Source organism: Diceros bicornis, chromosome 15 (assembly GCF_020826845.1).
Source record: "Diceros bicornis minor isolate mBicDic1 chromosome 15, mDicBic1.mat.cur, whole genome shotgun sequence".
Classification (NCBI taxonomy): domain Eukaryota; kingdom Metazoa; phylum Chordata; class Mammalia; order Perissodactyla; family Rhinocerotidae; genus Diceros; species Diceros bicornis.
In genome coordinates, this window is record NC_080754.1 from 38,204,894 (window position 1) to 38,218,626 (window position 13,733).

At 48.5% G+C, this 13,733-nt stretch overlaps 1 protein-coding gene across 2 annotated transcripts in view; it reads left to right on the forward strand.

Moving 5' to 3' along the window:
- Window positions 1–13,733, forward strand: part of IGF2BP2 (insulin like growth factor 2 mRNA binding protein 2) — a 151,551-nt gene that overhangs the window by 133,543 nt on the left and 4,275 nt on the right. For both annotated transcript variants that reach the window (XM_058556174.1, XM_058556176.1), the window contains 4 exons: window positions 5,811–5,879; window positions 6,814–6,930; window positions 11,107–11,181; window positions 12,710–12,841. In XM_058556174.1, coding sequence (XP_058412157.1) covers window positions 5,811–5,879; window positions 6,814–6,930; window positions 11,107–11,181; window positions 12,710–12,841 — 393 coding nt within the window. The remainder of the gene's footprint in view (window positions 1–5,810; window positions 5,880–6,813; window positions 6,931–11,106; window positions 11,182–12,709; window positions 12,842–13,733) is intronic.

The following is a 13,733-nucleotide window of genomic DNA, read 5'->3' on the forward strand; positions in this document are numbered from 1 at the left end:
AGCCCCAGTAGATAGTTGTATGTCATAGCTGCACATCCTTCTAGTTGCTGTATGTGGGACACGGCCTCAGCATGGCCAGAGAAGCGGTGCGTCGGTGAGCGCCCGGGATCCGAACCCAGGCCGCCAGCATCGGAGGGTGCACACTTAACCGCTAAGCCATGGGGCCGGCCCTGTCAAATTCTTTATTTCTAACAGATTTTATTTAATGTGTCTGGAAATAATCTGGAATTCTAGTCCAAATTATAAAGCTTTCTTCCTTAATGAATACACAGTCTCATAATCCACAGTTATTTAGATTTAACTAAACTTTTACTGGTTTCTTTGCTAACTGCAGACGGTTTCTTGTGTTCCATATCCTCTCATTTTTTGAGGTATTTATTTGGTTTTTTTGTTTGTCTGGAGTACTTCCTCAAACAACTTTTTTCAGAAATAATACATAAGTGGCATAATTTCTAAACCATTCTATTTCTGAAAATGCCTTTTTTCCCCCTTCACACATGAAGGAAAGTTCAACTGGGTGTCCAGAAATTCTAGAGTCATTGTTCCTTCAGAACTCTGAAAACTTGACTTCTAACATTTCCTTTTTCAGATAAGTGTGATTCTCTTTTAGCCTGATTCTCTTTCTTTTGTAGGTAACTTTTTTTTTCTTTTTGTCTGTAAGTTTTTTTCCCTTTTGTAGTACTTTGCCTTCACCCTTGGAATTCAGAAATCTGAATCTGAGCCCTTTGATCTGAAGATTCAAGTTTTTCTTTGGCTCAGGAAAATCTTTTGCTTCCGTAATTAGTTTTAGTGTCCCTTCTCCTCCCTCCACTGCATTTCCTCCTTCTAGAGGTCCCACTTTATGGATAGAAGATCTGCTCCCTCTGCTCTTCATGTCTCTAATGCTCTCTTTTTATTTTGCATCAGTTGGTCTTCTAATGCAGTGATTGGCTTTTCAGGAGTGTCTGTTCTGCTATTTATACGGCTTCTATTAAGTTTTACTTCACTAATCATGTTTTTAATTTCCAAGATTGATCTAGTTTTCTGATTAGTCTTTTCTCATAGCAGTCTACTCACCTAATAAAGCACTGTCCTCTTGAATCTCCCCTCTTTCATGCTAATTCTCCATATATGTCTAATGAATTTCAATTGTCCATTCATGCATTTAAATAAACCCAACAGAGAGCATATTAGAATCCTTAGCGGAGCTTTTTCATGACACACGCCATAGACTCCACCTGAACCAGTGAGTTTGGAAAGTTCCAGGTGAGGGCAGTGTTGGATGTGGTGGTTAAGATCTTGGGCCACAGGGTCAGCCACAGAGATCTGTGCATCCTTGGCTCTACCTCTTGCTAGCTCACCAGTTTTAGCCCTGTGAGCGCACACAGGTGGATAAGCAGCTGCTGTGGGGAGGCACTTGGACAACCTGGGGTGGAACCGTGTACCTTCTGAATCATGGAAGGCTCTTCCCATGACACTGATCCCTCTGGCCAAGTCCACTGCCCTTCCCCAGGCCCATGTCCGTGTCCCTGGTTCCTAGGGAGAGCACCCGCCGTCTTTGCAACGTGGTGTCCCTCTGTCATTATAGTAAAGCTATTTAAACATTTGAGCATAATTTGTATGCCTGACCCTTGCCTTCTCCACTACCCCTTTCCCACTCCTCACTCCTCCCACCCTGATTGCTTCGTGCTTCAGAATATCACCTCAATCGTGCATCACGTGGGCACACATAACACCTTGGAACTAAGGACCCTGCAGTTCTTCCAGGAAAAGCAGGCCCACCTGTTTTCAGTTTTCACAAGCGTGTTTGGTATCTACTCCTCTACCTGGCCCTGCGGAGTCAAGCGTAGAGAAAAGCAGACACCAGTTTCCTTCAAACTGAGAATTTGAAATGAACGAGTGCATAATAATGACCCCCCCCTTGCTGCCTCTCTGTTGGCAGGGGGTGGGCGCATGCTTGGCAGGGGCACCTTTGTCATAACACCTCATCTCCCCCTCCCCAATGTCATAATGCTTTTGAAACACTCAAAAATAAAGTAGCTTCTGGGGCTGGCCTGGTGGCACAGTGGTTAAGTGCGCACACTCCGCTTCAGTGGCCTGGGGTCTGCAGGTTCGGATCCTGGGCGCGGACCGACGCACCACTTGTCAAGCCGTGCTGTGGCGGTGTCCCATATAAAGTGGAGGAAGATGGGCATGGATGTTAGCTCAGGGCCAGTCTTCCTTGGCAAAAAAGGAAGAGGATTGGCATTGGATGTTAGCTCAGGGCTGATCTTCCTCACAAAAAAATAAAAAAAAATAAAGTAGCTTCTCCCTCATAAAATAGCTGGGGACTCTCAAACTGGGACAGTGAGCCCAGCTGCCACGTTGGAGTCAGGGTTCCATGCTGACCTCCCGCTCCCCGGGGCCTTGGTTTGTCAGATGGCTACAACCTGCTTTCTCATTAAAGAGAACATTTATTCAAATCATCAACAGGTTACTTTTCTGATCACTGTGACTACGCATGGTTGGAAGCCCTCTTCCATTTGAGGTTGTAGACTCCATGTAAGCTTGGAGGGATGGGAAAAAGTATGCTCTGATAAGCCACACACTTCATTATAAATAAGTATTCATTTAACACTCATTGATTCAGCCCATACAATGTCCAATGATAGAGTCTTCCATTCCTGTGACCTCACTGAATGCCACGTAACATCCTTCAGGGGCAGCCATTGTACTTAGGGTCAAATCCAGGCCCAAAACAAGGCCCACGAGGCCCTGCGTGATCTTTCCCCGCCTGCCTCCCCGTCGTATCCTACTGAACTCTCTTATTTGCTTTCACCATACAGGCCTCTTTTCTGCTTTTCAAACAGGCCAACTCCTTTCCTAGCTCTGAACCTCTAAGAACCCTGCTTAGAATATTCCCTCCCCGGGCTGGCCCCGTGGCTTAGCGGTTAAGTGCGCGTGCTCTGCTGCTGGCGGCCCGGGTTTGGATCCCGGGCATGCACCGACGCACCACTTCTCCGGCCATGCTGAGGCCGTGTCCCACATACAGCAACTAGAAGGATGTGCAGCTATGACATACAACCATCTACTGGGGCTTTGCGGGGCGGGGAATAAATAAATAAAATCTTTAAAAAAAAAGAATATTCCCTCCCCAGTTCCTTCACAGGGCTCCATCTCCTCCATGGGTCCCAACTCAGAGGTCACTTCCTCCAAGAGTCCTCCTAGACCACTCCGGCTAAAGTCACCATCCCACGCCTCATCTCTGCAGCTCCCCTTCCTCACATCCCCCTGGTCATCTCTTTCACAGTACTGTCTGCCTCCCCAATAGAACCTAAGTCCCATCGTGGCAGTGACCTTTTCTATCTTAATAGCTCTGTGCCCAGCACCTAGGACAGTGCTTTGCACATAGTAGGTGCTCAAATATCTTTTTTTTTTTTATAATTTTATTTATTTTTTCCCCCAAAACCCCAGTAGATAGTTGTATGTCATAGCTGCACTTCCTTCTAGTTGCTGTATGTGGGACATGGCCTCAGCATGGCCAGAGAAGCAGTGCGTCAGTGCACGCCCGGGATCCGAACCCGGGCCGCCAGCAGGGGAGCGCACGCACTTAACCGCTAAGCCACGGGGTCAGCCCTCAAATATCTTTTGAATGAAGCCACGGGGCCAGCCCTCAAATATCTTTTGAATGAATGAATGAACAATTGAACGAACCCACACAACAATATTAAAAGATCTAGATATTATGTAAACCATTTGTGGAGAGGCTTAGGAAGGCTGAATAAATTATTCCAACTTGTATAGAACTAGTGATTCACTCAGGTCTTCTGAGTCTTCTGACTCCAAAAGCCAACTTATGTGCACCAAGGCTAATGGCAGAGCCTCAGCTGGAAACGAGCTCCTAATTACTGAGTTCAGGGTTCTTTTTTCTCATGACAGTTTCCCAGCTGTAACTCATGAATAAAAAGGGGAGTGGGAATTTGTCCTTTTACAGCTAATTCTCGCTCCTAACCCAAGTGGTAGGAGAGAGACGAGTGAGGCCAAATCACAATTCAAAAGAATTATTTCTGCTATGAGGGCTGAAGGAAAGCTCTCCAGATAGGGAGGGCAGAAGCATCCTTTTCCCAAGGTAGAGCTTTGTCTAAGTGGAAAAGCTGCAGGAATTCTCCCCCCACACTCCAAAGCTCCAGACAGGGATCTGCGTGGACAAGGATCTGGAGCTGATGATCTTCAAGAAAGAGACACGACCAAGGAAGCCAAACCTCTTCACTCAGCTGCCTTTCAAAACTAGAGGTTGCCGAGAGAACGCTGATCTCATAGCACCCTCTTGTGGGCTTGAGGCATCACTGCAGCCTCTTTCGAAGTCATAAAAGCAAACGGTTGCGCTACAGTCACCGTTTCCTTCCACAAGCAGAGTTTTGTCCTCCGTAGGTGCTGTGGGCACCTCGAACAGCCCTGGGGGATGCTCCCCACAGTGTTCACATCTCTTCTTCCGCAGGTCCGGAAGTCCACTCTCCAGGCTCAAAAAGGGGAACAGTTTCATTTTGTCCCTAATGAATCGTAGGGCAAAGTTGTGATCTGTAGCTCCGAGTTCAGCTAGAGATTCAAGAGATGAAGGACATCCTAAGATTTTTTTTAAAGGGTCCTCAAATGAAAGCTGGGTCCCCTGAGTCCAAGCCTTACCCGTGTCTGACCACTGTTGGACGGTCTTCCAGGGAGGTTATGTTGCAGGCTGGACCCGAGGGATTGGTTCCATGGTGCTCAGAGCTGTTCACCTCCTTTTCTGTAACAGGCATGTCAGCGTTTACTTGGCCTTATATAAAGTACAGTTAACTAGACTTTGCTGACTGGTTGCTGTCCTGCCCATAAGAATGTATAAAATCAGACCTATTCCTGCCTTGCTGGACTATTGTGAGGATTAAAAGAGTTTATGGAGGGCCGGCCTGGTGGCGCAAGCGGTTAAGTGCGTGCGCTCCGCTGCGGCAGCCCGGGGTTCACCAATTCAGATCCCAGGTGCGCACTGACACACCGCTTGTCAAGCCATGCTGTGGCGGCGTCCCATATAAAGTGGAGGAAGATGGGCACGGATGTTAGCCCAGGGCCAGTCTTCCTCAGCAAAAAAAAAAAAAAAAAGATTGGCAGATGTTAGCTCAGGGCTGATCTTCCTCACAAAAAAAAAAGTTTGTGAATAAAGTATCTACCACAGTGCCTAGTATGCAATAGGTATTCAATAAAAAACAGCTACTTTTAAAATGTTATTTTCCTAATAGCGCTATTTTCTTCTATCCACATCTGCCTTCCTGTGCCCTACTCCCGCTCCCCACACTCACACACAATATGTTTATTCATTCATTTTCTTTCCTCTCCATCTCTTTTTCAGTTTCTCCCTTCTCAATCTCTCCGTTCCCTCTGAACCTCTCTGATGGAGCTCACTGATCTGACTTCCTGGGAGCACATTTGCTTGTTCTGAATAACTCTTGGATGTTGTCCTAGCACACTCTGTTCCTTTTTATCCATGGTTCATAATGCCCCAGAAAATAGAAGCCACTGGCCCTGCCTCTCGACCTGCGGGCAGGTTAAAAGGGTATGTGTGTGTGCTCACTCACACGGTAAGATGCTAGGAAACCTAAACCATGGCTCAGCTGGAAAGGATCAACATTCAGCCCAGCCCAGTGCTCTGAGGGGGAAGGTGGAGCAGAGATCTGAGCTGCAGAGGGACAGGTGTGCAGACACAACAGTGGGGCCAGATGATGGCTCAGGCAGCCTGCGTTGCGTGTGGGAATCTTGCCTCCCTGAGTTTGGTAAGTGACCTTGAGAGCACCAGCTGACTGACTGTTTCTCTCATGCTGCAGACCCACTCCGGATACTTCTCCAGCTTGTACCCCCCTCACCAATTCGGCCCGTTCCCGCATCATCACTCCGTAAGTGCCCCTCAGTTCAGCCCCATCCACCACTTTTCCCTCTTCTGTGGCTGACACCACGTAGTCTTTGGCAGACTGACCAGTGAATGGTCACGGTGTGCATGCTGGGTCCTGTGGTTCTAGGTCATCCTGGGAGGGACACACAGCAGGGCATGAGCACACCAAACTACTCAGCACTCAAGTACACTAGAGCTTCTTCAAAGTGCTAGTGCTGTCCCGTTTCACAATCCTGCTGATGCTTACAAATCCCATAGGTGGCAGGAAACAGGTGCGAATGAGCCATCAAAGTAGGAGATGGTGTTGGACTAAAGATTAGAGTTTCCAAAGATCTCTGAACAAAGTCTAGCAGATAGGATCATGTCATTCCCACGGACCCTATAGCAAGGACCCCTGGTGGCCTTGCCCATGTTTCTCTGGGCTGTCACCATGCAGCCTGGTCAGGGTGGGTCTTGTTGCCGTCTTATTTGGAATAGGTCACCACTCTTGTCAAAATGCCATTCCTGGCTATAAGATGGGCTGGGCAGGCAGCTTTCCATTCCCTGTAATGAAGTGCTTCAGGGCCCCAGCCTCAGGCCAGGTATGTGTGATTGCTATGTTGATTTCTTGGATGAAGACACAGGAGAAGTACATATCACATTTGTATATGACAGAAAACCTCTGAACAGACAACTTTCTGTATCTAGCAAATTCAGAGCTGCTCAAGAGGAGTTTGCATTTTGATTGTCGTGCGATCCTCCCTGTGTTCAGGTTCATTCCTCAAGTTTCACACCTGCAGAGCCGTAAGCCACAGAAGAATCCCATGCACATTTTGGCCCTTTGGTTAGTAGTGGGGCCTCCCCACCATGTGGTTCATGGTAGATTCTCAGTAACCGTTGAGTGCGCAAAGGAGCAACCCCAGTGGGAATGATGTCTTCTGTCATTCTTGCCCTTACAGTATCCAGAGCAGGAGATTGTGAATCTCTTCATCCCAACCCAGGCCGTGGGGGCCATCATCGGGAAGAAGGGGGCGCACATTAAACAGCTGGCTAGATTCGCCGGGGCCTCCATCAAGGTAAAGCCACTCTCCACAGCCACCTCAGCCCACTTCTTCCACCACCACCTCCCCTTCCACATCCCTTGTTGCTTCTGTCAGTCCCAGGGACAGAATGCCACAGGATCTGGAAAATTTGCCTCCAGGGCATTTGCTCTCATCTTTATCTCTGTTATTGCTTGTTTGTTCAACTAACAACTGAATTAGAAAAAATATATGGAATAGAAAAAACAGATAAGCCAACCCAGTCCTCTTTGGGTTACCACTCTCCTCTTCTTAAGAAGATAAAGCCAAGAATGGCTGAGGATTTTTCCCAAGTCAAGGGAGTGGACTTAAGTGGAGCGATAATTTATACTTAGCAGTTACCAGTGCTTCGATGCTTTAATTAATCTCCACTTCAGAAACCCTTGAACTTTGAAAAAATAATTCGAATGAAAAACTCTTTGAAAAGTGATGATAAAACCATAGATAAATAAAAGCTGGTGACAACCTGATGTGCAGCCCTGGGACTGAACAGAGGCGGCTCAGGAAGGAAGGCCCCTTGATTTATGGAAATGGTTGTGATGCAGACATAGCTGCAGTTCCATACCCACATCCTGCCTCCTCGAGCACAATGTGAAGAATCGTCAGAGAAGCTGAAAGGGAAGGATTATTCCACCCTGGTCCTGCTCCAAGCCCAGCTATCAGCTCTGACTCACGGGCAGAATGCTGAGCACGTCCCGAGCCTCATGAAACACTTTCGGAAACAGAGTTTCCGTTGTTACGTAAAATAATTTGCTACCATGGGACAACCCGGCATTCCGAACAAGAAGTCTCATGACTTGGAGAGAAAGAATGCTTACACTTTCTCCCCAAGAAGAGCTGGAATTTCTCCCACAGCAAGTGTGCTGGAGAAAAAACAAAAACAAAACATTCTGAGTAGCGCAGAACAAGCATTGCAGTGAGACCATAGACGAATTTTATTTAGGTAAATCATTTCCCCTCTCAGGCCTCATTTATGTCACCTGCAAAGTGGACAGATTGGATGAGAGCCCCGAGGTGTGGGGGGGTGGGGGGGCACACAGGGGCCTTTGCACCAGCAGGCTTGTTGCAGGTGAGGGTCCTCCTCCTGGAATGGGACAGGTGAGGTGTGGAAGGTGTGGAAGGCTGCACCTCGCGGGCCCTTCCCAGTGTTCAGTCCTGTGCTCCAAGATGCCATGCAGAGATGGAATGAGACAATTTCAGCTAAAAGGGACTTGAGGGATCATCTCATGAAATCCTCCCTTTTTTCCCCTGACAAAAGTGAAACTTAGAGAATCAGTGGCAAGACTGGCTCTTAGATATCAATTCCGCTGACCCGTGGGATAACTGCAGCAATAACTCTCTATTTACTGTTGCCCACAAGGAACCAGGGCCCAGAGAGTTTCATTGACATGTCAAAAGCCACAAAGCTAGAGAACATGAGAGTGAAGATTTGGCCAGGGTATCCTATTTCTGGTCCAGTGTTTTTTCTACCCTAGCAACCTGAGTGCTGTGACAGACCCATTCCCAGCAGGCCTTTAGGAAAATACGGAGAGAGAGAGATAGTCCCTTGGGCTTCACCGCACAGCATCCCCAGAGCCCCTCTGTCCCAGCAAGGTAGCATGGTGGCCTGTCACTTTGCTCATGACCTCTGTGATGGGCAAAGACAGCAGGGCTGGACCTGGGAGACAGATGGGCTCTGCAGTCTGGTAATGTCCAGACGTTTTTTATGCTGGGCCAACAACCTGCTTCTCCAGCAACCTTCTCCTCCCCCAGCCCCTGCCTCTCTCCAGAACAGTAAAGAGGCGGGAAAACCAGGGAAGCCATGTATCTGTGAGAGAAAGTTCCCACTTTTTAAAATCAACCTGGTTTTTGCTAGATCCCCTTTATCTTGACAGTTCTCTGAAAGCATCTGTCTCTAAAGCAAGATGGATGATCTCACTGATTCCAGAGAATGCCCCTAGTCCTGCTTTGCCAGTCTTCAGGGGCCACAGCTAGAGGCACGTTTGATGCTGCTGGGGCCGGGAGAGAGCTTTACACTGAGACGTAGGAGCAGAGTGCTGGCGGGGGTGGGCGGAGCTGAGGTCGGGGAGGTGCATGCCAAGAGACGCTTGGTTACAGGAAGAGCTGAGCTCCCATCGCTCACCTTTTTTTGCAGAGCAATGCCACACAAAATTCAGTTGACAGTGCCAGCTAGGGACACTCCACTCCTGATCCTTGCTCCAGCTCCTCCTCACCCTGGGATCTTGGCAGTCACCTCATTTCTCTGGGTCCCATTGGCTTCAGTCATAGAATGGGGTCCTCACTCCTGGTCTTCTGGAGGGAGTTTGCCTGTGGAACGCCATTCCACAACTCAGGAGCACGTGTGTAACTCTCGGGCTTCTGGGCTGGGCTGGCGAATGCTGGACAGTAGAGAGAGCTGGGGGGCTTCTTTCAGAATCTAAGCAAGACGGCCATGAGTCACCAGGAAACTGATTTGGTCGACGTTAATGGTGAAGTACCCTTCAGCCCTTCTTGGTTTCGGTGGGTAAGAGCTAGCAAACACCATGTCCATGATCTGGTCTCTCTTATTTACTCTTTGAGATAAGGACCAGATTTAATGCTGGCTATGGATCTAGAAGAAGAGGAGAGGGTTTCCACCAGTGGTCTCAAGGGCCAGTCTGTGTGTGGCCTGCTGGGGAGTCTTGGTCCTCTGGCCGCACTGCGTTCTGTGATTTTCGGCTGAGGCCATTGTCCTGCAGTTGAAGGCTGGCAGGTGGTCTGCCCGCAGCAAAGGGAAGTCTCCTAAGAAGCTCAGTCATTGGCACCCTATGTCCCACATTCATCCTCGTGCTCCAAAGTAATCAAGGCCAGAGACCTCTTCAGAAATTGTGTAGAAGGGTCCCTCCATCCAGAGCGGGGTACAGGTCAGAGCACGCCTTGGATGTGTCCTCACAATAAAGCTGCGAGAGCAACGCAGGACGCATGGATGGAACCTGGCTCAGGGCATATACTGAGAGAAAACTAAATTAAATCCGGTGGAGCTGGAGGTGGGGGTCCTCCTGGGGGAGCCTAAGACTGAGACGGAGCAGTTCCAAGATGATAATGGGTACGTGCACGTCAGTGGTGAATCACCTTCACTCTGAACAGCTTGCGTGTCGAGGCTCAGTCTCAGGAACGGCGCCTCCCCTGAGCTGCTGGTGGTGTTCTGCCTTAGGAACACGGTCACTGATCGTATTCCCTTTTTGTAATTGCTTAGTAAGCTTAGATCCCCGTCTGTGGCGCACCTGAGGCAAGTGTATAGGACCTTAAGAGATGTATTTGTGTACTAGCCTCATCCTGGCTCATTCCTAATGCCCAGTATACTTTTAACTCTTTTTACTTTAATTTTTTTTTAATTTTGCTACATTGTATTTGTTTTTAAAGCTACCTTAATTAAAGGTTTCTGGAATAAGGCAGGGTGTGCAGAAAAAAAAATATGTAGTGAGAATCTCTCTAACAAAAAAAAAATTTGCTTGGTCCATCACACAACATTTGAGTTGTGTTACAAAAAAACTCAGACTCACCGAGAATGAGAGCTCGAAGGACGTTCTGACCCTGCCAGGTTCAGCCTCCACATTTCACAGATGAGGAAACGGAGGGGAGGGATCTGCAGAGCCGGTGCTGGAACCAGCGTCCCTCATTCCAGCTCTGGGGCTGTCACAGTTGATTTGTGTGCCATGGAGGAGCTGGTCCTCGCTCCACCTGCTCTAGTGCCACTGTCACTTGCAGCCAGCTGCCTCTGGGAGCTAAGCATCAGAACCAGGGTTACCTTCCTGCAAGCTGGCTCCAATTTAACGCCTCTGGAGTGGCCCTTCCTCCCCTCTGGGTTCTGGGTGGGTTGGTGGAGCCTGAATAATTCCCTCTTCCTAGAGCTCAGCTCCCTTGGCTTGGTGACAGGAGGCCCGTCACTGCTGGTGCTGGGGACAGGGGCAGCCAGTAACTGCTGGCCTGCTTCAACTCTCTCTGGGTGGCCAAAGACCCAAATTTGATCCTGGGCACTACAGTCATGACTTCCTAAGACCCAGAGTGGCGGCAGCAGGGGTCAGACGAAGCACCAGGTGCAGAGACGGAAGCTCTGTAATCTCTTGCTAGTGTGTGTGCCATCCACTTAGACAAGAAAGGGGTTTGCGGAACGCAGCAAGCAACAGCACTTTCCTCTTTCCTTGTGAACTGCAGATTGCCCCAGCGGAAGGCCCAGACGTCAGTGAAAGGATGGTCATCATCACCGGCCCACCTGAAGCCCAGTTCAAGGTCAGTGCCAAGGGCTACCTCAGCTCTGCAGGCACTGGGCACAGGGCCACCTGTTTGGGGAGCCAAGGGCCTCTTAACAGGCGGCAGCCACCCCAGAGGTGTGTTCAAGGCCATTTTTTGGAACCCCAACCTCCTGCTGCTTTTTCCTTTCCTGCTACTGCTCACTAGTCTGACCCACCCTGTCTTCCCCACCTCCCAGCTGTTGCCTTTGCCTGGAGCCCTCCTTCCCTTCTCTCCCCTGGAAAAGTAGATCGTCCGTAGGTGCACCACTCAAATGGCGCCTCCTCTGTGCTATCTCTGACCCCTCAGTCATTGTCCTAAGGATGGATATGTCATACTCATTTGGTCATTTACCCCCTTCAGGCTAGGGGGGCATAAACATGGGGTGTAAGGGGAAATAGCATGGTTTGTTGGAAGTTATTTGGTGGGATGCTTTGTTTTTGCCCTTTTTTCTCCCCTAGGAAAATTATAACTTGAGTTTTCTAAAAGTCAAAAAAATATAATCCTTATCATTTAAAATTTGAAAAGACAAAATTAACTCATGTGGAACCATTCAAGAACCATAACACTTCAACTCATAAACGGATAAACAAAATGTGGTATATCCACACAACAGGATATTATTCAGCCATAAAAAGGAGTGAATTTCTGATGCACACGACAGTACAACATGGATGAACCTAGAAAACATTCCACTAAGTGAAAGAAGCAAACACAAAAGGCCATGTGTATTATGTGATTCCATTTATATGAAATGTCCAGAACAGGCAAATCCATACAGACAGGAAGTAGAATAGTGGTTGCCAGGGGATGGGTGTAGGAAGAATTGGGACTAACTGCTAATAGGTACGGAGTTTTTATTTGGGGGATGGGATAGAAATGTTCTGGATAGTGGTGATGCTTGTACAAAATAGTGAATATCCTAAAAAACCACTGAAGTGTACACTTTAAAATGATGAATTTTAGGTTATATAAATTATATCTCAATTTTTTTTTAAGTTTTTTTAAAAAGAACAATAACCTCTTAGCTACCATGGCTTTGGAGTTAGACATCAAAAAGCAAGATCACGCTCATCAGATCCCATCACCACCACCCTCACGTCCATCCTTTAATAACCAGAGGTTTGAATATATCATAGTAAGAGGAAATAAAGAATTCCCTGAACAAAATCATTCAACCAGACGTTTAGAGGTGCTAGGGATACGGAAATAAGACATACAGTTCTGCCGCCTCACCACCACCCCCAGTCCAACACACCTCCTAGAGGAGGTGACGGTGTGCGAACCATGAAGACACGGGAGTGCCCAGTGCACATTTCGCAAAGTGGAGTCATGGGATGGGGCCAGAGCGGCACCCTGCCAGGTCTGTGAGCGAGTGAAGCAGGGCGCACACCTTCCCTGCACCTGGCCCGAGCGAGTGTGGCGGCGCAGGGGTGCAGTCTGGACTCACCGGTTCCCGGAGCAGCGCCGCTAAAGTGGGTTGACTGGCAGCTGACTGCGAGTCACCAGTCATATCTTGCTCTCTCAGGCCCAAGGGCGGATCTTTGGGAAACTGAAAGAAGAAAACTTCTTTAACCCCAAAGAAGAGGTGAAGCTGGAAGCCCACATCCGAGTGCCCTCTTCTACAGCTGGCCGGGTGATTGGCAAGGGCGGCAAAACCGTAAGTGTGCTCCGAGCTGGCTTCACCTCCTGAGCTGAATTCCCTGTCCCGGCCTGGCCTGACTTCCCACAGACCCCCACTGCTCTTCAAGGACAAAAATGTAATTGGCATCCCTCCAGAGCTGAGGGCCCCAGATCCGTGGTACTGAGCTAGGCACCAAAAACACCAGGGTCCTGCACCCTGAACACTGCATCTCAGCTACGTGCTGGGAAATGGTCTCCACTTCCTGAAGACAGGGAGGCTGCCTCCTGCCCCTTTGTACCCACAGAGCAGTAGGAAAATAATAGGCAGCAGAGTCCCACCCAGAGGATACCCACTTGGCAGACCATCATAGTCTCTGAATTTCATGCTCAGAGCCCCGTGAGGTCTGATGTCCTTCATTCTCTTCTGACTCTTCAAACTCTCCTGACAGATGCCTTCCAGGGGCCCTAACTCTCCCTCCTACAGACTGTGTCTTCTGGCTGTTTCCCACATCTGGCCATCTGCTACAGGGGAGCGAGGATAGCAATAGGGTAGTTGCTGAGAAGGAAATCATTTTCAAAAAATAATCAAGGTTCTCAACCTGAAGGTGGCAGTAATACAATGTAATTTGAAAAGTGCCAGAGAATCGACTTTGAAGCCTGTAGGAATGAGCAGATAGTCCGTCAGACACACAGGTGTGTTCTAGAACATGACCTACCACCTGGTGGGGATCGACACCTGAGAAGTTCCAGTAAAGCCTGTGCACGCTGGCAAGGTGGCAGTGCTGGGTGGCAGGAATTTGGGATATCTCTGGAGTCCTGACTGTGTGTTTGTGTTTGCTGTTTTCTTTACATAGAAACTCTTACAGAGGAATCAAAGCCAAGTTCTGGATATAATAAGTCACTTTTATGCAAAAGAATAAAGTTGCATG